General features: G+C 34.8%; 2 protein-coding genes, 1 non-coding gene and 1 pseudogene across 4 annotated transcripts; 1 reads left to right on the top strand and 3 right to left on the bottom strand.

The window, feature by feature from the left end:
- The first annotated feature begins 1,825 nt into the window (after positions 1 to 1,825).
- LOC144563148 (Pyridoxal-5'-phosphate-dependent enzyme family protein) lies at positions 1,826 to 17,865 on the top strand. 2 transcript variants are annotated; one of them, XM_078312556.1, is made up of 6 exons: positions 1,826 to 2,218; positions 2,319 to 2,361; positions 2,574 to 2,879; positions 3,317 to 3,446; positions 17,069 to 17,245; positions 17,383 to 17,865. In XM_078312556.1, the coding sequence occupies exons 1-6, from the start codon at positions 1,859 to 1,861 to the stop codon at positions 17,627 to 17,629; spliced, it is 1,263 nt and encodes a 420-aa protein (XP_078168682.1). In that variant the 5' UTR covers positions 1,826 to 1,858; the 3' UTR covers positions 17,630 to 17,865. The 2 variants fall into 2 exon arrangements, with proteins under 2 accessions (XP_078168682.1, XP_078168680.1); XM_078312554.1 differs by lacking the exons at positions 1,826 to 2,218; positions 2,319 to 2,361; positions 2,574 to 2,879; positions 3,317 to 3,446 and adding exons at positions 15,275 to 15,678; positions 15,779 to 15,821; positions 16,034 to 16,339; positions 16,769 to 16,898 and having other exon boundaries at positions 17,383 to 17,839.
- Positions 6,177 to 9,667, bottom strand: LOC144562942 (disease resistance protein RPM1-like). The gene has a single exon (XM_078312311.1). The coding sequence runs from the start codon at positions 8,925 to 8,927 to the stop codon at positions 6,177 to 6,179; it is 2,751 nt and encodes a 916-aa protein (XP_078168437.1). The 5' UTR covers positions 8,928 to 9,667.
- A 1,574-nt stretch (positions 17,866 to 19,439) lies between the features above and the next one.
- On the bottom strand, positions 19,440 to 19,511 carry TRNAD-GUC (transfer RNA aspartic acid (anticodon GUC)). The gene has a single exon. It is a non-coding gene; the product is annotated as a tRNA-Asp (tRNA).
- Positions 19,512 to 21,363: 1,852 nt separating this feature from the next.
- LOC144562925 (G-type lectin S-receptor-like serine/threonine-protein kinase At2g19130 pseudogene) lies at positions 21,364 to 23,788 on the bottom strand (annotated as a pseudogene).
- Positions 23,789 to 26,317: the final 2,529 nt, after the last annotated feature.

Here is a 26,317-nt window from a genome sequence, read left to right as displayed (position 1 = left end):
GTTGTGTGCAGCATATATGGTGCAGTAACCTGTATAGCGAATAATTCTTGAGCAATGAGATAAAATTGCTATGACTATTAATAGTATCAAACACATAATCTGTCACACATTGACAAAATGTATATAGCCGCTAAAGCAGTCAATTATTGAAGTTCATCATTTATTTTTTTCCAAATCCTTTTATAATTCAGAACATATTTAAAAACACCTACTTCTCCTAAACATAATGGCAGCTTCCATAACCTGAAAAAGCACATATAAAGGACCAATGTAAGATTAAAAACACCAAGTAAAAGAAAAGATTTGAGAATATTTTTATCAATGAAATTAAATTTAACTGTCATAGAAATAATATAAATTAACTTAGAGACATCTTCATTTCTAAAATTAATTAGAAATTGCCATGTTGAATTAGAAACTAAAATTGGAAGTCTAGTATAAAATTAGTAATTAACAATCGAAGATCCATAATGTTGTCAAATATAAATGCATTTAATAGAAAATTGACTCACTCGGATCGGTTGACGTAACGAGGCCGGTACCACCGAAATCGCAATCCCATGCGCCTCCTCCGGCGGCTTGATAGTACAAGTTCATAACAAACGATGCTTCAGATATATAATTATCCGGGTCAAAACATGACCCTCCTTGATTGATTGGTGAGCAATTCACCTTGGAGCAAGCAAACTCAATGTTGTTCTTTAATGTTGTTTCATCTGCATTTGGTTTTGCTACACACCATGTCTTCTGCAATTACAACAAGAAAACTATAAACTGTTTTTTTTTTTCTTAATTAATTGGTGTAAAAAAATTATTATAAAGTTGTATGTGTATCAGATGATCTAAATCTGCTGCTATCTTCGTACATGAACAGTAACCTTGCTATCTATACTTTTTCAAATTCAGTTGTTGAATTGTTTCGAGATGTGTGCATAGAACAGTTCTCGAAAAAAGTTGCTTTGAGATTCGTTCTCGAAAAAAATTGAACAAATGGATCGAAAAATCAGAGATAGCAGTGTATTGTTGACGAAAATAAGATAGCAGCAGATTTGAATCCGTACCAGATAAATAACTTTTTACAGTACCTGGCTGTTGACTTGCCTCGTCATGACACCTGAAATTAGGAAAAAAAAAAATTATGAGATGTAAATATAAATATTAAACACAAAAAATAGCATGTTACTAGTAAAATTCCAATGAAATCAAGGTTGGTAATTGGTATACACCTGAGAGGAACACAATCAAAATAACCATGAAAGTAAGATTGCAATAAGCCATATTTACTGTGGTGATGTTATACTAATATGGTTTCATCTCATGTGCCTTTTTATACACAAGGGGATTCATGTGTTGGGAACCTCTCAACTGTATTCATGATTTTTAAAGCTCAAGGAAAAAAATAAATAAAATAAAGTAAAATAGTACAACAACTTCTGATATCAGAATTTTAATTTTAATTAGTACAACAACTGGATTCATATATGTTGCTCATCTAATGAAATTTTTGTATTAGTTTAATTAATTTTAAATATATTTTATGAGAAAAAATATTTATTCTTGGGCCTAAATTTTACCATCATATCTGAATTCCAGCCTCAGGCTGCTGGACCTTGGGCCGAACTTTCGGATTGTTTTTCATGACCACATCCGTACCCGATATTTTCTCAAAAAGATTTGTTTATTATCCGCTCCGCTAGGCAGAAATTTCGGATATTTTTTACTAACGGAATCCGAACCCGATATTTTCTCGAAAGATATGTTTTTTATTCCTCTCCGCTAGGCAGAAATTTCGGATTTTTCCATATCGGAATCCGTACCCGATAGTTACTTTTCACTGTTTTCAGTAGGATAACAAAACATGTCATTCCGCCTCGCCAGACCGGCGGCGCTGCCAATCTCCGCCACCTCCGGCGATGTCATCCGCTACCGCAGTTTTGCGTCACTCTCAGAGCTACTATCCACCAGCAGCTGGCACCTCCCTTCTCCTTTCACCCCAATACACACCATCACTGTCGCCCCTGACCCTGACCGAGGTCATTTCTCCTTCTCGAAGCTTCTCGATGGAGAAGAAGAAGAAGAAACGGAGCGGAGAATCTCATCAATCGCGCGTTTCCACGTGGCGAGGGATGATCTGTTGCATCCCCTGGCAAACGGAAATAAGGCGCGCAAGCTTGATGCCCTCCTCCCTCTTCTTCGTTCTTACTCTGCCACTGATGTAGTAAGCTTATTTTGTCTACGAAACTATGGTGCATGACAGCATGAGCCAATTTTATTTGAGAAATACAAAAGTAAAAGTATATTTCCATCACTTCCCTCAGGTGACATGTGGTGGTTGCCAGAGTGCTCATGCTGCTGCTCTTGGTATAACATTTATTTGCCACCTTTTCTGATTTTACCTGATTTTTTTTATTCTATGGCATCAAGAGGATAAGCAAACCATAGTAGAAGTAAAAAGGCCAGACTTTAGAATGAACAAGTATCTTACCAGTAAACTACTGATTGAACACTAATTCAAAAGATTACTACTTTTATAACCAACCTTTTTAAAGCAAAAGATTAATTTTGCAAAACAGCTGTATATTGTGCGGAGATGCATATCAGGCCGCATCTGTTGCTAAGAGGAGAACAACCACAAGTGCCAACTGGATACAACTTGATATCTCTTATGTTTGGTAATGTAACATATGCATCAAGATCCGTGTATGCACAGAGAAGTCAGATGCTAGATGACCATGCAAAGAAAGTTGCGGGGCCTGATGGGTTAGTGCTATGGGTAGACGATATCACTGATCTGAAGCGGCAAGAACTGGAATTTTCTGGTGCTTCTAGAAGAGTGGTAATAGTCAATGAAGGAGCTGCCAGTGCAGTAGCATTGCTAGGTTTGTGCAGCATAACCTTTAAAATATTAATATGTACTTTTTATTGCCAAATTGAATTCTCTGGTATAACCGTTCCAGAGACAGAGGTATGGTTTATGGGGACAATGCTTCTGTGCCCTGCAAAAATGGCAAAATATGATGTTATGTACTCTTGGAAAATATTAAATGACATGTATACCCCTCAAGAACCTAGCAATTCACGCGTACATCTGCCGAACGCTAGGAGTACCGCAAGTGCCTTTCCTTTTGCATTTACTTACTAAAAATAGCTGTTTTTGCTAACGTATTCCTTTGATCACTTGGAAGTTGGAACAAAAAAAAAGGGCCTTACATTTATCATAGAGATTTGGAGAGGATATTTCTCTTTGAAACTTGTCATGTTTTAGAGGGCATATGAGGTAATAATATCCACGAGTTCATGTATTTTATTTTTGTAGGTGTTATCCGTCTCGTTAAGTTCCTCTCTGAATCGTCACAATTTGGAAACGGCTGTCAAGTTCAGGTCATAGTGGATGCGGGTACGGGTACAACAGCTGTTGGCATAGCACTTGGAGCTCTTCTTTTGGGGTACGTTTTCAAACAGTGGTAACCTAGCTCTCCTTTTATTATTTTTGTACCAAATTTTGCTTTGTAGCAGTTAGTATCTGATGCTAAGGTTGGACCACTGATCAGTATTATTACCAATTTGAACAATTTTATAACTAATATAATATGGTTTTGTTTTTGCAAATTTGTAGACTTCCATGGAAGGTTACTGGTGTGATGCTAGCTGATACATTGGAAGCATATAAGGAGAGAGAGAAAACCTTAATTAAAAAACCTAGTTTGCCGTTTCTAAGAAAGAAATTAGGAGAGATTGAGGGAAATTAAAAAAAAATAGAAAACGAGGAATCCAGAGATTGAGAGAAATTAGAAATCTAGTCCGTCGTTTCTAAGAAATAAATTAAAAAACGGTTTCTTCTATGTAAATCGACAAACGATAGATTGAGGAAGAAAGAAATTAAAAAACTTAGATATTCTAACGAGTCATAATCTTGTTCTGTGACAGTGAGTGCAAGGCAGAGGTGGAGGCGGCATCTGGTTAGAGTGAGGCCGACACAGTGACACATCAACACAGCATCTGGACTAGGTGAGACGAGGTGTCGATCGCAACCTCTGGATTTGACTACCGGCAGCTCAGCGATGCATCTGGTCATCTGCTTCAGGTTTTATCCTTCTATTACTTTGTTTTATTTTTAATTTAAAACAATGTTTCCTTAAAATATGCATTAGGTAGCAAAAAAATAAACAAAAAAAGAGAGGAAGAAAAAAAAAACCTCAAAAAAGTTATATTCAAAAGCTTTGGAAGAAAATTGAAACACAAAATTAGTATTGGGAACACCAGGTTAAAAGTGAAATGCACGAAGAAATAAGAAATATATCTGAAAACTAAAATGAGAAAAATGAAGATGAGATAAATCAATAAACAACAAATATGTCTGAAAATAAAAAAAAAACTTTGAGGGGTATTGGTTTTATGTCCCCCTATTTTGTATGATCTTGACATGTTAAAAAAAAAATGTACATAAAAGATGCAAAAAAAATTTCCACCCCGGACCCCAAAACCTTCAGGACCGGCCCTGTTTAATTAAGATCCACAACCCTTTTTAATTAATTAAGCACCCTTTGCATTTACAGTGGACAGAAGGAATCCTTTTCCTCCGCAGGTATCTTACCGTGGAGAGAGAAGTACAATTAATAAATTTAAGCCCTTCTTTTTCACCAAAATTTTTTAGATATCACCCTAAACTTTTAAAATTATAACTTTATCACTGATTTGCCAAAAATTCAGAACTTAATACGTGCGCAGACCTAGTAAGCGCACCTTTTCTCATGGGTGCGCAGATCTGCGCACAGTTCTGTGACCATTATATTTCATGAGATTTGAAACCAATATATATTTCATGAGTGATACATTTGTCTTTCAAATTTATAATTTTTTGAACTTATTTAGTGTCAATCAAACAGTCAAAACAATACAAGTTTATAAGTTCTTTTTAAAAAAAATTTATAAGTTATTTTTATACATTTATTTTTTTTATCATTTTTATCACTAATTTACACTAAATGAAATTAACAAATTTAGCATATAAACACTTCATCTGTCAAGTAGATTGATTTCAATGATTTAGATTCATCATTTGAAGCAAAATTAATAAATTTTTGAATTAAATTCATCAACCATGTGCACCTTAATAAGCTTAAATTAAGTACATACTAATTTTATTCTAAATAATTATTGAATTTTATCATTTATTTTGTTCCAAATCCTAGTATAATTCAGATCATATTTAAAAACACCTACTTCTCCTAAACATAATGGCAGCTTCCATTACCTGAAAAACAACATATAAAAGACCATTGTAAGATTAAAAACACCAAGTAAAAGAAAAGGTTTAAGAGAATTAAATACAACTGTCATAGAAATAATATAAATTAACTTAGAGGTATCTTCATTTCTGAAATTAATTAGAAATTAACATGTTGAATTAGAAACTAAAATTGGAAGTCTAGTATAAAATTAGTAATTAACAATCAGCAAATGAAGATCCATAATTTTGTCAAATATAAATGTATTTAATAGAAAATTGACTAACTCGGATCGGTTGTCGTAACGAGGCCGGTACCACCGAAATCGCAATCCCATGCGCCTCCTCCGACGGCTTGATAGTACAAGTTCATAACAAATGATGCTTCAGATATATAATTATCCGGGTCAAAACAGGACCCGCCTTGATTGATTGATGAGCAATTGACCTTGGAGCAAGCAAACTCAATGTTGTTCTTTAAAGTCGTTTCATCTGCATTTGGTTTTGCTACACACCATGTCTTCTGCATTACAACAAGAATGTATAAACTGAATTTTGTTTTTTTGCTTAATTAATTGGTGTAAAAATTTTACTATAAAGTTGTATGTGTACCAGATGAATCCAAATCTGCTGCTATCCTCGTGCAAACAGTAATCATACTATCTCTGCTTTTTCAAATTCAGCTGTTGAATTGTTTTGAGATGTGTGCATAGAACAATTCTCGAAAAAAGTTGCTTTGAGATTCATTCTCTGAAAAAATTGTACGGCTGGATTTGAAAAAGCAAAGATAGTACGAGTATTATTCACAAAAAAAGAATAGCAGCAGATTTGAATCCGTACCAGATTGATATTTTTTTTACTGTACCTGGCTGTTGACTTGCCTAGTCGTGACACCTGAAATTAAGAAAATTGCTTGAATGTCGTAAAGAATACCTTGTAAATGTGCAACCTATGTAAACCTTATCGACCTGAGAATTCTCATGCGGTCCACAGTTCCTTGTTCCTCTGCTCTTTCCCTTTGAATTCTCTCCACCAAAGTTCCATTTGGATTACGCCATTTAAAAAGTTTAAGTTTAGATAGGTACTCAATTCCTCGAGGAAGCTCCTTTAATCCAGGACAGTCGGAAATGTATAGTTCTTCCAGGTTTGGCATTGCCCCCTTATTGATTTCAATGCGCTCAAGGTGGGAAGCTACCTTAACCTCAAGTTTTCGAAGCATAAGAAAGGACATCTCGTCAAAGCACAATTCATTCCCCTCATAGGCCCATCTAAGATAAAGGTTTGTCAAGCTACGTATCCCTTGAAGACAGGAGAAAGAATTTTCATCCAGCCCACTATTCATTAAATCCAATGTTCTAATGCTATTATGATGTTGTAGTGACCTGGAAAACTGAGGTGCTGAACTTCTTTCCACCTGCCCGTATAACCTTATTCCTGATGCTAATGTATTGAGAGCTTGCAATTGCAGTACTTCCCCATCTTTTGCCGCTACAGAGATCGATCCAAGATGATTGAATTTACTTATAGCAGTAAATATGTCCTCACATTGTTTGCTTCTTATTTCCGAGATAAATAACATTGTTAACTTTGTTAAAGTTTCCAAATTTCTTGCCATTTCATCAGTTGCTTTAATAGCTCCTAAAAGTCGTAAATCTTTTAGCTGCCATATCTGCTTGGGTGGCATTACTCCATGAAGAAAATAAATTACATCTTCATCATCATATGCAGGAATAGGATCAGGACTCACCATCAGTGTTCTCAGATTTCGTAACTTTGTTAACTCATTTGGAAGTTCTATAATTTTAGTTCCTGTAGCACACAAGAATTGTAAGTTTTGCAGCCTTCCAATTGATTTTGGGATCTCTTTTATTCCAGTTCTATCCAACAGCAAATATTGCAAGTTGAATAAGTTAAATACCTCTTCTGGTAATCTTTCCATAGAGGTGCCGTGTAAATTCAAAACACGTAAGAATATGGAAGATCTTAGCATTATGCATAGTGAGTCAAGACTGATTTTACTGTTAAAGGCAAATATTGAACGAAGAGAGTATTCATTGTTGCTTGCATTTTCAAGATTACAATTTTGAATAGACACTCGGCGTACTTTGCCTCTAGGCAGTGAGCTCGTTGAACTGCCATGAACCACACAAAATTCTTCCTCCATTGATTTTGAAACAACCATGCTATGAATAATATCGTGCATTCTACATAATTCTACTCCATCACCATTTAGTTCTCTCGTAACTACATGCAACAAGCACCGACTAACAAGTTCATTCAGGTAGTCCACCGCTACTTCTTCTTGTGTTCTTCTTCCACTTGTCTCAACAAATCCCTCTGCAATCCATTGGTTTATTAGAACATCTCTATGGATCACATGATCTTCGGGATAAATGCCCCAGTAAAGCAAGCAATTTTTGAGATTACAAGAAAGATCAGCAAAGCTTAGTTGCAAAATCCTATTTACATATTCGATATTTGGATTATGTGCTACTTCATGCTCAAGGTCTTCCCACATTCTCTTCCATTCCCTCTCCGTTTGTTCCTTGCATGCCATAACGCCTCCTATGGCTAAAATAGCAAGGGGAAGACCCCCACACCTTTCTACAATTTTTCTCGCCCACATAGTTAGTTCTTTCGGGCAAGTGCTGGTATTGTTTTTCTTAAACGAGGCTTTACAAAATAGATCCCATGAATGGTGTTCCTCGAGTGGGATAATCTCCATGATTTGCTGTTCTGGGGCCAATAATGCTACTTCTTGATTCCTTGTTGTTAAAATGATTCGAGCAGTGTTACCTTCTGGGAGTTTATCCCTTATAAAATGCCATAAATCAGGCTTCCACACATCATCTAGGATGAGTAAATACCTTCTATTGTGTAAATAGTTTTGAATTGTTGGAACCAAGCTTCGAAAATCCTTGGTCTCAATTCCATCAATGTTAATTCCATTTGGGTCCTCTCTATGCAATTCCTGCAATATCTTTCTCAATAATTGATCCCTATCCCAGGTTTGAGATACTGTGATCCAAGCACATCCATCAAATGATTTTTTAACTGTTATGTAAACATGAGTAACAAGAGTAGTCTTCCCCACCCCACCCATCCCCCACACCGAAATTACATTGTGTTTCCTTTTGTCATCACTCAACATTTCCATAAGCTGCTTCTTATTTTCATCGATTCCTACAAGATCAGCTTCCTTCACAAAATGTTCATCCTCTGCTGTTCTCCATCTCCCACCTTCTTGGGTTTCTCCTCTTTTTACTAGACTACTAGTTTGATATCGGTTCTTTCTGTTCTGGATAAGCTCAAGTTGAATTTTTATTTTTCTGAGCATTCTGGTGAGCTTGTACCAAGTCTTGACATGCACGACTCTCTTGATAGTTTTTGCTACAACCCCTCTGTTCTGCTCATTAAGCTTGTAAGTGAACTCATCTATAATATCTTCAATATCAAAAGCAACCGTTCTTATTTCCCGGATGAAATTTTTTACGTTAGCATCCGTCTCACTAAATCTCTCTGCTTCATGTAGGAAACCTCGGATGCTCTCTAATTCTGCCTTGATATCTTTCATCTCATCGAAGAAGTTGTGCATAGCGCTTACTTCGTTTGTTAGGATTGAACAAGTGGATTTGACATGGACAACCACTAAAGCAGAACCGATTTTTACGAGCAAAGAACCCACCACAGCTTCAGCCATCACGTGCCTCCTCTTTTAGTTAACTTGAATATAAATCAACGCACGTTTACTCTATCATGTCCATCATATCTTTTCAAGCTGACAAAAACTTGAAATCTACAAATTAGAAATGTTTGGTCATAAATTTGCTTTTGATTTAGAAAAGTAATGGATGTAAAATTCCTTGAAATGTTGTTGGGGGGTGATTGGATGGAAGTATTAGAGCCGTTCGTGTGAACTTTGTGAATATTCATCTGTTAATGACTTGCATATATAAAGATTAAAGGAATGATATTAGAAAAGATATGCACTAAGACATCCCTTTATTCTCATCATCAGATATGTCAATCGTGGGTTTCACAAGTACTAATTTGATCCTTTCAAAAACATCCTCTTTTTGTGGGTTTTTATTTGTGTATTAGTTTGTCATTCTTCTGACATACACAATACTCGTTCTTCATTACTCCAAAAACTATTTTTAGAAACTTCTGGTTAAGAAATATGATGTAGTTGTAGAACTTATTTAATTTTTGGATTTTGTTTAATTTGGTTCGAGGGAACCGATATGGCTCCAATATACAACCCCCACTGACAATTTTTGTTTTTTTTTAAAAGGAGATTCGCAACCTTGTGTTTGTACCGGATCTTAGCTATTTGTTTTGATTTGGATTTGGATTTGGATTTGGATTTGAGTTTGATAGGGTTATGGTTTGGTTTTGATTTTATTTTATTTTGAATTTGGAATTTGGATATCGGTTCAATATTAATCAGGAGTTTCGGCTGGAAACAAAAGAAAAATGGCTTAGCTTGACATAGATCGGATTTTATGTTTGATTCTAGTCTCATTTTTGTTTGAATTGACATGATTTGATTGGAAATCATGTTTGGTATTTAGGTTTGACTTGGTGTTGGCTGAAATACTGACATGCTGCGAACACATATACATTGGCTTGGATTTCGGTTATAGAAGTATACTAATTTCCTTGTATTTATCATAGTTTACTGTTATTTTACTTTGATATCCTTCAAAGATCAACTTACTGCTGAAAAATAGATTCATTTCAGGAAATCACCTCCTGGCGGGCCGCCACCTGGTTGAATACAGACGACTCCAAGCAATGCTCCTGATTGAGGGTTTAGCTGGCCACCATCCACCTCCTGGTGGACCGCCGACGAGCTTTAAAACTGTGAACTTTGCAAAGTAACGAGGGATTTAGTTTCCGGCTTAGCATCTCTACCTCCTAAATGTTAATTAACGTCTATTTAGAGAGGCAGGCAGTCGACCACTGATCTAACTTGGTTTTGTTCCATTTCTACTCCATTCTAGCTCTACACCATCTCTCTCCATTCTCAAGGAACCAAGTGACAGATTGACCGGTGGATTGAGGAGCGACACTTGGAGAGACGAGAAGAAGCTTTAGAATTTGGTTTAATCAAATCTGCTCTATATTTTTCTGTTATATCAAGATGTATTTCTCTTTTTTTTTCATAGTTGTTAACGCCACTATGGGAGCGTAATCTACCACTCTAGGGGCATAGGCTTGTAGATCAACTTGATTGAATAGAAAATCTACCTTACTCTGTCGGGATTGTGCTTGTTAATTTATTTATACTTGTGAATTGCTCTTTGTGTGCATGTGATTGAATAACATTAGGAATTTGGATTAGAACCGACCAAGTTCAGTATTCAAAAGTTTGCAAAATTCGAATGAATTAGGACCCTCAACCAACCGAATCCAACTCTTTATGCAAATTTAATTAAGTTTACTACTCATGCTTGGTATCCAAAAGGGTGTATCGTTTTTCTGACACCGAACTTGCTCTGTTTTTATATTTCCTTTTTTTTTTATTTAAGGATACGAGTATGGGTATAGTACTTGCACAAACGACCCAACATTAGATATAGTAGATGTATGGTAACTAAAATTAATATATACTAATTATACCTCATAAAAGATAAAGTACTTAAAAAAAAAAAAACGGAAAATGAAGAAGCTTGGAAATTACCTTGAGATCAGTTGAGACCAAAAATATATCGGAGACCAGCTGGAAAAGAAGTGGTTGAAGCTCTCCTTGCCTAGTTTTATTAAGAAGTGGTGGGTAGCAAGACCTTTGTGAAAATTAAATGTCGGTTTAATTAATTAGGTACCCTTGGAGAGAGGGAATCCTTACCAAACAGTCAATACAATAAAAGTTTATAAGTTATTTTTATAATTTTCCGCTCAATTTATATTAAATGAAATTAACAAATTTAGTATATAAACACGAGCAATGATAGTGTGTGCTATGCTCATCAAATTTTTTAGTGAGTGTAACTATAAAATCTACTAAATTGGCTTTAAATGACGAGTTTGATTCAAACTGTTGAAACCGATATACTTCACGAGTGATGCGTGTGGATGTAAAATTTTATAATTTTCAAACTTATTTAGTACAAAGCTAAGAGGTAAAAATAATGGTGAAAAATAGAGTTTTGTAAGTTATTTTAATTAATATATTCATTTTTCATCATTTTTTACCGCTTGACTTTATATTAAATGAATTCAAAATTTTCAAAAATTTAGATGTACACACATCACTCGTAAAATAGATTGGTTTTAACGGTTTGAATTTATCGTTTGAAGCCAATTTGATAAATTTTGAAGCTTATGCTCATCAAACTCTTTTGGTGAGTATAGCACGCACTAGCTTTACTCTATAAACACTTCACCTATCAAGTAGGCTGATTTCAATAATTTTGATTTATTGTTTGAAGCAGATTTAAATACAGAAAAACTATCTCGAGCTCCGAAATAATCCGGAATATGTTAGTGTACCCGATGACCTTCTATTTCAACAAGCTAGCGGACCAACCTCTCATCATAAACCTTATGGATTAGGCAACACATCTATGAAGCAAAGAAAGTCAACACTTCGTAGTAGATCAACCATATATGTTGGGACAGATAGTTCTAGCAATACTAGAGATACGGAAAGACTGTTCAGCAGCGAAGAGGTTGATGAAATTGTTAGAGCTGCTACTTTGGCTTCTAACATGAACGTCGAAAAGAAGTTGGCTAGCATGAATAAAGAGATCATGGATAGAGTAGCAATCGAGATCAATCAATTCTGTAAGACAGCCGGTATTCCACGGAATTCTTTATCGGTATGTATTATGTTTTTGCTAATTACAATGTGTTTATTAATGACAATGTACATGCTAAATGTTATGACTCAGTCGTTTTTTATCTAACAAATACTTAGATAGATGACAACGCCTCTAAACCACGCTTATTTATTTCTACATATTTTAGGACGATGCAACCACGTCTCATCCGGTCGATCATGCTGATCCAGCCGAGAATGCCGATAATGCTGATCCAGCCGAGAATGCCGAGAATTCCAACAATGAGTTTTTTAATAACAACAGTTGGTGTTATGATAACCAAAACAATTGGTACTGATGGGGCTACAGTTAGATACTACTTTTGTCATTGAACTGTTGTCTTTAATTTGTTGTTAAAGCCTTTAATTTGCTGATTCTCGTGGTTATTTAATCACACATGTTTAATTTAATTTGCTGTGCAATTTGCTGTTGAAGCCTTTATTCTCGTGGTTAATCACACATGTTTAATTTAATTTGCTGTGCAATTTGCTGTTGAAGCCTTTATTCTCGTGGTTATTTAATCACACATGTTTTTAATTTGCTGTTGAACTTAATGGTAGGGTATCGTGGTTATTTAATCACACATGTTTTTAATTTGCTGTTGAACTTAATGGTAGGGTAACCATGATAATAATCAGATTATTACTGTGGACCGAATATCCATGATAATAATAGATGTGGACTGAATAACAACGAAATAATTAGACTATTACTGTGGACTGAATAACAACGAAATAATTAGACTATTACTGTGGACTAAATAACAACGAGAATAATCAGACTATTACTGTGGACAATACAATGGTATCAGTACAGCACAATGCACAGCAATACAGATAGACTATTACTGTGGACTAAATAACCAGGAGAATAATCAGACTATTACTGTGGACTGAATAATCACGGTAATAATTAGACTATTACTGTCGACTGAATAACAACGAGAATAATCAAACTATTACTGTGGACTAAATAACAACGAGAATAATCAGATTATTACTGTGGACTATTCAATGGTATCAGTACAGCACAATGCACGGCAATACAGATTATTGCCGTGGACTAATCAATGGTAAATGTATAACACAATCCCAAATTGCAAACATTGCCACGTGGCAAGCATATTTTTCCCGAGAAGCTAACCTCGCAGATATTTTTCCCCTTAACCTCGCTAAAACTATTCGCGAGGATACGTACCTATAGCGACGGCTGTTTTTAAGAGGATACATTTTGCAAGGAGCTATCCTCGCGAATAGTTTTCTGAGAGGAGTTAACCTCGCGATTACCAGGAAACTATCCTCGCGAAAACGTAGCTGTTCTTGTGGTGTTTTAATATATTTTTTGAATAAAATTCATGAACCATGTCCCCCTTAATAAGCTTAACTACATAATAATTTTATTCCAAATAATTTCCAATGTGTTGTGTGCGGCATATATGGTGCAGTAACCTGTATAGCGAATAATTCTTGAGCAATGAGATAAAATTGCTATGACTATTAATAGTATCAAACACATAATCTGTCACACATTGACAAAATGTATATAGCCGCTAAAGCAGTCAATTATTGAAGTTCATCATTTATTTTTTTCCAAATCCTTTTATAATTCAGAACATATTTATAAACACCTACTTCTCCTAAACATAATGGAAGCTTCCATAACCTGAAAAAACACATATAAAGGACCAATGTAAGATTAAAAACACCAAGTAAAAGAAAAGATTTGAGAATATTTTTATCAATGAAATTAAATTTAACTGTCATAGAAATAATATAAATTAACTTAGAGACATCTTCATTTCTAAAATTAATTATAAATTGCCATGTTGAATTAGAAACTAAAATTGGAAGTCTAGTATAAAATTAGTAATTAACAATCGAAGATCCATAATGTTGTCAAATATAAATGCATTTAATAGAAAATTGACTAACTCGGATCGGTTGTCGTAACGAGGCCGGTACCACCGAAATCGCAATCCCATGCGCCTCCTCCGGCGGCTTGATAGTACAAGTTCATAACAAACGATGCTTCAGATATATAATTATCCGGGTCAAAACATGACCCTCCTTGATTGATTGGTGAGCAATTCACCTTGGAGCAAGCAAACTCAATGTTGTTCTTTAATGTTGTTTCATCTGCATTTGGTTTTGCTACACACCATGTCTTCTGCAATTACAACAAGAAAACTATAAACTGTTTTTTTTTTTCTTAATTAATTGGTGTAAAAAAATTATTATAAAGTTGTATGTGTATCAGATGATCTAAATCTGCTGCTATCTTCGTACATGAACAGTAACCTTGCTATCTATACTTTTTCAAATTCAGTTGTTGAATTGTTTCGAGATGTGTGCATAGAACAGTTCTCGAAAAAAGTTGCTTTGAGATTCGTTCTCGAAAAAAATTGAACAAATGGATCGAAAAATCAGAGATAGCAGTGTATTGTTGACGAAAATAAGATAGCAGCAGATTTGAATCCGTACCAGATAAATAACTTTTTACAGTACCTGGCTGTTGACTTGCCTCGTCATGACACCTGAAATTAGGAAAAAAAAAAATTATGAGATGTAAATATAAATATTAAACACAAAAAATAGCATGTTACTAGTAAAATTCCAATGAAATCAAGGTTGGTAATTGGTATACACCTGAGAGGAACACAATCAAAATAACCATGAAAGTAAGATTGCAATAAGCCATATTTACTGTGGTGATGTTATACTAATATGGTTTCATCTCATGTGCCTTTTTATACACAAGGGGATTCATGTGTTGGGAACCTCTCAACTGTATTCATGGTTTTTAAAGCTCAAGGAAAAAAAAAAAAAAATAAAGTAAAATAGTACAACAACTTCTGATATCAGAATTTTAATTTTAATTAGTACAACAACTGGATTCATATATGTTGGTCATCTAATGAAATTTTTGTATTAGTTTAATTAATTTTAAATATATTTTATGAGAAAAGATATTTATTCTTGGGCCTCAATTTTACCATCATATCTGAATTCCAGCCACAGGCTGCTGGACCTTGGGCCGAACTTTCGGATTGTTTTTCATGACCACATCCGTACCCGATATTTTCTCAAAAAGATTTGTTTATTATCCGCTCCGCTAGGCAGAAATTTCGGATATTTTTTACTAACGGCATCCGAACCCGATATTTTCTCGAAAGATTTGTTTTTTATTCCTCTCCGCTAGGCAGAAATTTCGGATTTTTCCATATCGGAATCCGTACCCGATAGTTACTTTTCAGTAGGATAACAAAACATGTCATTCCGCCTCGCCAGACCGGCGGCGCTGCCAATCTCCGCCACCTCCGGCGATGTCATCCGCTACCGCAGTTTCGCGTCACTCTCAGAGCTACTATCCACCAGCAGCTGGCACCTCCCTTCTCCTTTCACCCCAATACACACCATCACTGTCGCCCCTGACCCTGACCGAGGTCATTTCTCCTTCTCGAAGCTTCTCGATGGAGAAGAAGAAGAAGAAACGGAGCGGAGAATCTCATCAATTGCGCGTTTCCACGTGGCGAGGGATGATCTGTTGCATCCCCTGGCAAACGGAAATAAGGCGCGCAAGCTTGATGCCCTCCTCCCTCTTCTTCGTTCTTACTCTGCCACTGATGTAGTAAGCTTATTTTGTCTACGAAACTATGGTGCATGACAGCATGAGCCAATTTTATTTGAGAAATACAAAAGTAAAAGTATATTTCCATCACTTCCCTCAGGTGACATGTGGTGGTTGCCAGAGTGCTCATGCTGCTGCTCTTGGTATAACATTTATTTGCCACCTTTTCTGATTTTACCTGATTTTTTTTATTCTATGGCATCAAGAGGATAAGCAAACCATAGTAGAAGTAAAAAGGCCAGACTTTAGAATGAACAAGTATCTTACCAGTAAACTACTGATTGAACACTAATTCAAAAGATTACTACTTTTATAACCAACCTTTTTAAAGCAAAAGATTAATTTTGCAAAACAGCTGTATATTGTGCGGAGATGCATATCAGGCCGCATCTGTTGCTAAGAGGAGAACAACCACAAGTGCCAACTGGATACAACTTGATATCTCTTATGTTTGGTAATGTAACATATGCATCAAGATCCGTGTATGCACAGAGAAGTCAGATGCTACATGACCATGCAAAGAAAGTTGCAGGGCCTGATGGGTTAGTGCTATGGGCAGACGATATCACTGATCTGAAGCGGCAAGAACTGGAGTTTTCGGGTGCTTCTAGAAGAGTGGTGATAGTCAATGAAGGAGCTGCCAGTGCAGTAGCATTGCTAGGTTTGTGCAGCATAACCTTTAAAATATTAATATGTACTTTTTATTTCCAAATTGAATTCTCTGGTATAACCGTTCCAGAGATATGGTTTATGGGGACAATGCTTCTGTGCCCTGCAAAAATGGCAAAATATGATGTTATATACTCTTGGAAAATATTAAATGACATGTATACCCCTCAAGAACCTAGCAATTCACGCGTACATCTACCGAACGCTAGGAGTACCACAAGTGCCTTTCCTTTTGCATTTACTTACTGACAAATAGCTGTTTTTGCTCACGTATCCCTGCGATGACTTGGAGGTTGGAACAAAAGAGGGCCTTACATTTATCATAGAGACTTGGAGAGGATATTTCTCTTTGATACTTGTCATGTTTTAGAGGGCATACGAGGTAGTAATATCCACGAGTTCATGTATTTTATTTTTGTAGGTGTTATCCGTCTCGTTAAGTTCCTCTCTGAATCGTCACAATTTGGAAACGGCTGTCAAGTTCAGGTCATAGTGGATGCGGGTACGGGTACAACAGCTGTTGGCATATCACTTGGAGCTCTTCTTTTGGGGTACGTTTTCAAACAGTGGTAACCTAGCTCTCCTTTTATTATTTTTGTACCAAATTTTGCTTTGTAGCAGTTAGTATCTGATGCTAAGGTTGGACCACTGATCAGTATTATTACCAATTTGAACAATTTTATAACTAATATAATATGGTTTTGTTTTTGCAAATTTGTAGACTTCCATGGAAGGTTACTGGTGTGATGCTAGCTGATACATTGGAAGCATATAAGGAGAGAGAGAAAACCTTAATTGCCGAGTTTAAAAGGGTTTACAAGTTGGATTTTCCCGCACAGGAATCCTATTATCCTACTGAGGGGATTTTGAATTGGGTCGAGCGCTCTCAGCCAAGAAAGTACATTCATATATATTTGTTGTTATGATTTTCCTTTTTTTTAATTTTGAATTTGGTTTTGACATGGAAAAGAAAAAACCATTAACCACCTCATTGTTACCATATGCTTGTAACAGTTTGTAAGTTTAAAATTTCAGATTTGGGAAGGTACTGAATGGCGAAATAGAGAGATGCTGTAAAATTGCACAGCAAACGGCAGTTCCTTTGGATCCGATTTACACCTTGGCAGCATGGGACCTTGCTGTGTCTCTCTCTCTAGATAAACAAATGGATACCAAGGTGTTGATGGTTCACACAGGTGGGACCCTCGGTATGTTCGGGCTGGCTCAGAGGTACTCTTCATCTTTCATCCCTCACCATGATTTAATAAATCAACATTGCTAGATAAAGAGGCTTTTAATTGGTGTAGAATTATACGAATTGTATAATTTTTTTTATTGAGTTGCTTATGCTCTTTGTTACATATTTTGTTTACAGCTACATTTATTTGGGTACTTAAAAAAGGAAGTAGCAACAGTTAAAAACTAATTCATGGGTTTGCAATGGAAGAGAAGGATAAGAAAAGCAAAAGTACTGTGTTTTACTAATTCATGTGTGGTACTGGTACCAGTTCTAATCAGCATGCAAGAGCATGTATATAATTCCAACGACTACATATAAGAGTGTAATAGTCTGCAGAGTAGCAATTTGAGGTGCATTTATAAGGAGCAGATCAGCAACGTCAAACAAGTCGGATCATTTTCCGTTATTCAGTAAAAAAATCATAAAGAATTATCAGAATATTCATCACCGAGAAAAGAAAAATATAAATGCAAGTTGATTAAGAAAGAAATGCTGTTAGAGCTTGTTCTGCAGCGTCCAATACTACGGGAATTTTGGGAAAAAAATGAGGTTATGGGTATTTTTCTTAATAAAGTGTTCAGAGGTTTAGTTTTAGTTCCTATGTGTAATACCTTGTGGGTTTTCTTTCTATCTCTTATCTTGCAATTCATGGAGAGAAAAAAACTCCATACTTCCGTTTCTTTTTCCAACTTCTGATCTCTTTGCTGGATCAAAAATCACTGAAGCAGCAAAAAAATTAGACTCAATGGAAAATGAGAAAGGGTATGCAGAAACTTGTTGTTTTGTTAATAATACCAAAATTCCAAACAATAATTTATAGTGATAATAATACCTCACTGCAACAGGATTGTTAAAGCGAGTACCAATAATAATGATTGCCTTCTCATTGTTCGTCAATCAAGCACTTCTTTTATAGAGTAAAATCAAGCTATTCTTATTTTCATTTCCTTGAACTACTATTTTTCTTCTTCTTTTTTTATAAACAAGGATCTACTCTTAGTCCTCTTTTGTTCTATTTATTAAATTTATTAAATTGTGATTAGGCTAAAATAGTTTAAAATACATAAATACAAAAATTAAAACACAAGACTAATAATAACTTCAAATAGCATTTCAACAATACAATAATAATTGATCAAACACACAACTAAAAATATTGAAACAAAATAGAATTTTAATTGAACAAAACACAAGACAAATTTTTAAGTTAAGTTCCTATTCTAGCGTCAAACATAATCATCCCAATATCCTAACAACTTTTTCATGCATTTGTCGAACACCTATATTCGAAAATTTTCCATGGATTAAATGAATTTGATTTTGACAAATTGAAATTTCTATTCTCATATTAAAAAATTTCATTCTCACAAAATTTTCATATTGTCAAACGAGCCATTTTTCACGGGTTAAATGACATTGGTTTTGATAAATTGAAATTCCTATTTCTATATTAAAAGTTTTCATTCCTACAAAATTTCCATATTACTGAATAAACTTAGTATGTAATTTTAAGGAACCATAAAGTGGATATAAGATTGCATTTAGATAAGAAATATTGCTTGTCGCTAAATGAGCTCCAATAGAGAATACCTGATAATATAGGCAAGCTGGTTGTTTAGCCAAAGCTAATGTGGCCTCTCTTTTTTTCTTCTGAATTTGACTATAACTGATGACGCATGAATGAAATGTCACGAGAATATCTGTAACTTTTAAATGAATGGAATATTCATAAATTTCATTTTATTCTGGAAGAAAATTGAAACGACAAGCAACTTTTTATTGTGGGCCTTTTATTTCTAGTGACACGGTAGGGAATCTTTGACAAAGAACAAAAAAAAAAAAAAATTATTATCGCCGTTGCCGGGGATCGAACCCGGGTCACCCGCGTGACAGGCGGGAATACTCACCACTATACTACAACGACCTTGTTGTTCAATTGTTCTCCGTTATTATATTAAATACATATTTAGATTACATCGAATCCTTAAAATTACCACCACAAGCATCAGTAGTATCACTGTATCAGTTACTAAAAGGGAGCAAAACATTAAAAAAAAAAAAAAAAGTAATATTACAACAGGAGTGAGTCTATGGTACCATGCATATTACGAGTTGGTTCATAATACGGATTTTATTTTTCAAAATCCAAACCATTTAACATGATCTCCATATAAATATGTAATTGCAAACCAAATTTTATAATTTTTAGTATTTTCTAAGATAGGTAAAAAATCACTTGATCTGAAAATTCTGGACCATCCAAAAATAGTAAAAGAATTCTAAAAAATATAAAATTTGGTTTGCAATTACATATTCGTATGAAAATCATGTTGAACACTTCGGATCGACCACTAAAATTTTGAAAATAAAAATATTGATTCATATTACAGACCAAATCGTAATATGCATAGTACCATAGACTCACTCTTACAGCATTTAGTGAGTTTCACGGAGGACTTATTTGGCAATTCATGAATAGCAAGAATGGTAGCAAGTTCTTTGTTTGAATATCATAGCTATTTTTGGTGATCCAAACATACCTCATCAGTATTACAATTAATAGTGCTATTTTGCATAATTCATATGAGTGAAAATGTAATTCGGTAAAGTTTTATTTAAAATAGTGAAAAAGTGGATGGTATGATGATGATGACATTTTTAATTATTATTATTAATATTATAATCATCATTATTATTATAATTCTGATCTATTAACGCTGATGATGAAGATGCTAATAATAATAATAATTTTAATATTAAAATTTGAAATAATAGCAATATAGTAAATAATGATAGTATCATAATAACAACAATATTAATAGTAATAATAGTATAAAATATAATAAGTATTAATAATATTATTAGTATTGAAATAATAATAACAATACAATAGTAAAAAAATAATTATAACAGATTAAAAAAATGTTAAAAAATATATAATAATAATAATATAAGGAGTGAAACTAGGGTGCTCTTAAGCTCACCAAAGATTTGGTGAGCTTAACTCTAAAACTCATCAAATCGATTTCAAATGACGAATCTGAACCGTTGAAACCCGCCTACCTTACGTGTGATGCATCTACATATGAAATTTTTAAACATTCGAATTAATTTAGTATAAAGTCAAGCAGTCAAAAAACGTTCAAAAAATGAATGCACTAAAATTAATTTATTAACCTTCTAATTTTGACAGCTTGACTTTATACTAAATTAATTCGAATATTTAAAAATTTCATATGTAGATGCACACACGTAAGGTAGGCGGATTTCAACAGTTCGGATTTGTCATTTGAAATCGATTTAATGAGTTTTAGAGTTAAGCTCACCAAAACTTTGGTGAGCTTAAGACACCCTAGTTCTACTCTAATATAAGAATGGTGATAATTTTTCTTAGTGTAGCCCTAATTTGTTATACTTACTGTTAGTATGACAACTAAGCACATATCTATTGTTATTTGTTATATTTGCATTAAGTTTGGTCACTATATATCCAATCCGTTTTGATTCTTTTTTGAAAATCTTCGCAGAACAATCCGTTTTAATTCACCCAAAAAAACGCGTTAGGGGCCATCATTTTCTCTTACACCTTTTGACTTGAGGTCCTCTATAACTTCAAAAGTATTAAGAAACAAATTTAAGCAACAAAAACCATTATATTATAAGAAATAACACAAAAGGAGTTCTCAAGAAAGGAGATTACAAACAGAGTTCATAAGAAAGCGTATAAAGAAATAGAAAATTAGAAGAACACACACACCAGAACTGAAGTGGAAATATACAGGCCCCATTACTGATTAATTTAATGATAAATTATTCAAATATTTATGCAAATTATCCTAATTTCAAGGCTTAGTCGTTCTTAATAACTCAAGTATGAATATTCCGCACCGATGAGATTTAGGAAGGAACTCGGAATAGCAGGAATGCCAACACTTATGACACCTTCGAGCATCAGTACAACTTTTCCCATTGATGGTCGACTTGCTTCTGAATCCTGAATGCACCAACCCGCAACCTTACATGCACGTATCAGCTCTACTACATTCACATTGCCCCTTAGCCTTTCATCTAGCAAGCATAAAACCTCACCTTCATTAATTTTAACAGCAGCATAAAGAGGAAAGTACGGGTACATTTTGTTTCCGAATCCTTCTGAATTTCTTTTCCCCGATATCACCTCGAGGAGCAACATTCCAAAACTGTAGACATCTGCCTTTTGAGTGATTGCTTGTCCAGAAATCCATTCTGGTGCCAAATAGCCGAAAGTACCTCTTTGTGTTGTCAATGCTCGGCTATGTTCTCGGCTGATAAGTTTTGCCAAGCCAAAGTCGGCAATTTTAGGAGAAAAATCATCATCTAGAAGCACATTCTCGGGTTTAATGTCACAATGGATGATACAATCTCTACATTCTTCATGCAAATAGGATAATCCCTTTGCAATCCCGAGTGCGATTTTGTATCGAGCTTGCCAACTTAATACAGAAGAACTCTCTGACAAGATGTGGGAATCCAAGGAACCATTTGACATATATTCATAAACCAGTAGCCTATTAGTTCCTTCAGCGCAAAATCCAAGGAGGCGCACAATATTAGCATGGTGAATCATTCCTATTGTTTGCACTTCTGTTCGAAATTGCTTCTCTTCTTGTCCTGCAATTTTGAGTTTTTTCACAGCCACAGTAGTAGAATCCAATAATTTCCCCTTGAAAACAATTCCAAAACCTCCTTGACCTAGTTTGGTAGAGAAATTTTTTGTTGATCTTTTTACCTCCTTATAAGAGTAAGCCTCGAATCTGTGATCATCAACCTTCACTGGTTCAACATTGTTGAATTTTCTTCTAAACAGCCACAAAAGTGCTAAACAAACAAATAGGATGACCACAACCCCACCTCCTATGAATGCCACATACTTGATATGATTTCTTTTAGCGTAAGCAACAGAGGACCCTATGCGGATATGTATAAATTCGCCACTCAATCCATCATCGCGTATGATTGCATTCATTAGATCTCCGTACCAAAGATTGCATCCAGAACCAGATGCATAAGCTGTGCAAGAGCAATTGCTTCGACATGCACTTTCACATTCTTCCTCACTTTTAGCCCCCAAGTATCGAGAATTGTCAGGCAACTTATAGAGGTTATCAATCAAAGTAAATGTATCGTTCAATCCAACTGAACTGTCATTGCAACTTAATGAGAAATTTCTTGCACAACCGGCACTAAAGTTATGTGAAGATGAGTCAGAAGAAGCAGGATGGAAGCCATGCGGGCATTTGCACCAGTAGTTCGGGCCCTGGCTAAAGCACATGCCGAAAGGTCCACAATAGCCATCAACCCCATAGAGCAAACAACTTTGACCGGTTGTTAACCAGTAATGACCACCGGCACCATGCGGTCGGAATATGAATGCATTACCATAACTATTCAATCTTATGTATATTAGTTTTCCATTCGCATCATTAAATGTTACCAACCTGTCGTGCTGTTGGATACGTAACAATGTGGGAAAAGTACCAAAATACTGTGTATTTTTTTGTTTTTGCTTTATAACAAACCCCCAGGTTCCACTAGTATGATCTATTTCAAATGAATACACCCCTGGTGAGGGGTCACTAGAGGTTTTGGAAGAAGTAAGAGATGCGCCAATGTTTTTCCCATTTATGGTACTGTAACCGAGCCAAGCTCCAGGCAACCAAGTATTTGTCGGATTGTCAAAACTCTGCCATATCACTTGTGAATTTCTTGTTTGGTCTTGCAAAACAAGATTTCCGGTATCAAGGAGAACTAACTTGGTGGAATTTGGTTTATTTTGCGGTTTATTTGATGACCATATAAGGGATTGAGATTGGGTCAAGATCAATGTTCCATTTGGAGATATACTCAGTCTGGAGAATTGAAGTTTGGTAATGGGGTTCTCTGTATTTGCTGTCCATACAACATCTGCCATATAGTTCAGCACCAGTGGCAATAGTTGGGTTTGACCGGTTTCAATTTCATCAATGGTTAACCAAATGCCGACATAGTAATTTTCGTTACCTGAGTCGATGAAACCAAACTCAAACCTGCCATTTGTTGACATGAGGCTCTGGTTTGGGTAGAGAAATTGACCAGGTATAAGTGTGTCTGTTGCTGAAGAGAGATTGTTTAAACACAAAAGGATGACAACCAAGAAGAAGGAAGCCATGTTGATCAGAGAATGACACTTAGGCTAACTTATCATGGGACCTCATTTAATTATTAAGAATGACCAAAAATATTTAATGAAGAAAAAACAATGATAGCCGAAATGTCTGAGATTCTGACGGTACCGGTATCAGTGTCATCCAATCCCGATATAGAATTGGAAAAGACTGTCACTACTATTGCAAATTATATAATTTTTCATAACCCATCGGTTTGTGAGACTGCGTAAGATCAACTCGAAATCACAATCTGTCAATAAAATGTAATCGGTGTCTGATAAATATATAAAAAATGAAGAAACCAAACTGAAAGTTGTCATTTTATGAGACTGAGAGTGAGACAGACTAAACTCCGAAACGAAGGATACATAATGCCTCCTCATTCACAATTCACAATTGAGTACATATATTGTCTTATTAGATGACCTCAAGTCAAAAGGTGTAAGAGGAATCAAATGATGGGACCTCAAAGTCAAAAGGTGTAAGAGGAATCAAATGACGGGACCTCAAAGTCAAAAGGTGTATTATCATTTATCACTATATTTGTTTCATTTTGACTTGGTCGTCGATCTAACTTCATGGTCAGGTCGGCAGTCAACTAACAGGACAAATGTATTTCAATTGTGAATTGTTGAGTCTAGAAAATGATAAATTTCAGTTTTTTTTTTTTTTTTTTTAATTTCTACTCATGTGACACTGATTAATTACTACCAATATATGCATTTGGTCATCAAATTTAACAAAAGATGAACAAGTTAGTATAATTGTAGTTGTACTTGATACAATGATACTGGAAACCTAGTTTTACGCAGTGTTGTAAATAACAGTATGCACTTGTCAGACGAATAGGGTATCACATCAAGCAATTAATTGAAAATAATCGGCTAATTAGTTGAAAAAATCTGTAACAATTTGATTGCCGCCAATGACTAATAGGCTAATTAATCGACTTAAATGCTGATTTTTTACAATACTAGTTTTACGTGATCAAATGAACTCAAGTAATGTGATATAGCAAAGCTTAATTTGACCGCCCAACAATATGTTAGATAACTAAGATCAATAATAAGTTACTAGTATTGTGCCCGTGCGTTGCAACGGAGATATATTATACAAAGAAGAAAAATTCTCATACATAATGACATATTTTGATGAAATGTGCCATTGATTTTTCTCTTTGTAAAAGAATTGGAATACCTAATAAAAAAAAACATATTATTTTAAATAAATTATCTCAAATAATGATCTAGTTTTATATAAAGCAACCAATTACTTATTATAATTAGAAGGTTTACATAGAGGCGAGAGTATGAAGTGCTCTAATCCGGGATGTATAATGTCATGGTAACATTATTGATAATAATCTGATACATTTTCTCCATTGGATGAACAGCATCCCAAAACATATACTTGCTTGGATCCTTGCATATGTGCTCTGTCCTTTGCATGATTATCCTACCTCTATCATACCAGTCCCACAACCTTGGATGACTCAATCAAACCTTCAATTCAATTAAAAATATTTTCTCAAAAATTAACTAAAGCATTAACCATCAATTGAAGATTGAACTAAACCACCTATCATGTGCAACAGGGGAAGTATTTGTACAAAAACTGAATGTTGAAGTATAATACAACTAATAAGACGGTGCAAATCTGAAACTCAAATAATCATTGAACACGTACCAAATTTTTTGAGATATTTGATGCCTAATTCATGACAGGTGGTTCTTCTTAAGAACTCCAAGCTGTGCAATTACCTAGGAGTTGGAATGAAACGGCCAATTACATGTGTTTAGCAGTTTTTCCGGTTAAACCTTTTCATCTTAAGTTCCTATATATTTTGGAAGTTTTAAATCTTTAGTTCTTACTTAACCCACCAAGATATAACTATTTTGAACCAAATTGATGTTATTCTATTGTTAAACAGCAGTGTATAAAAACTCTACAACAATGCCTATAAGAAAATTTTATTTCATCCAAATTAAAAATAAAAAAATTATTGGAGATAACCTAATGGCTAGAAACTACTGGTTGATGCTCGACTATTATGAGATTAATGGTGCAATACTGAAAATACTTTTGAGAAATTTTACCTCCCAGAAGGATTGTTCTCATAAATAAGCAGAAGACCACTTGTCCTGTAAACATCACAGATGCACTATAAGTTAAACAACACAGAACCAATCTGCTTGGCTTGATTTTTGTTTGGAAATAGGAAACACTCTTGCGGCCACAGTACCACAATCAGTTGTTAACCTTTTATTTTAAAAAAACATCTCGAGTACAGATATCATGCATAAATTAATATATTACAATTAATGAATAAATTAAAATATTACAACTAATAAATACCTGAAGGATGTCAAGACACATTGGGGTGGAAGAGAAAAAAAAATGAAATTGTTAGGAGCCTGGAGCCTGTTTTTGAGGAAGAGAAATAAAAAATGAAATTGTTAGGATATCTTTCGGGAAGGTAAAATAAAAAATAATAGGGTTTTGATTGAAAATGAGTTTTAGTTTTTCTTGCTGGGCAAAGAAAAAA

Source organism: Carex rostrata, chromosome 12, assembly GCF_964058835.1.
Source record: "Carex rostrata chromosome 12, lpCarRost1.2, whole genome shotgun sequence".
Taxonomy (NCBI): domain Eukaryota; kingdom Viridiplantae; phylum Streptophyta; class Magnoliopsida; order Poales; family Cyperaceae; genus Carex; species Carex rostrata.
The sequence above is the reverse complement of the archived record's forward strand: the minus strand, read 5'-3'. Positions and strand labels throughout refer to the sequence as shown.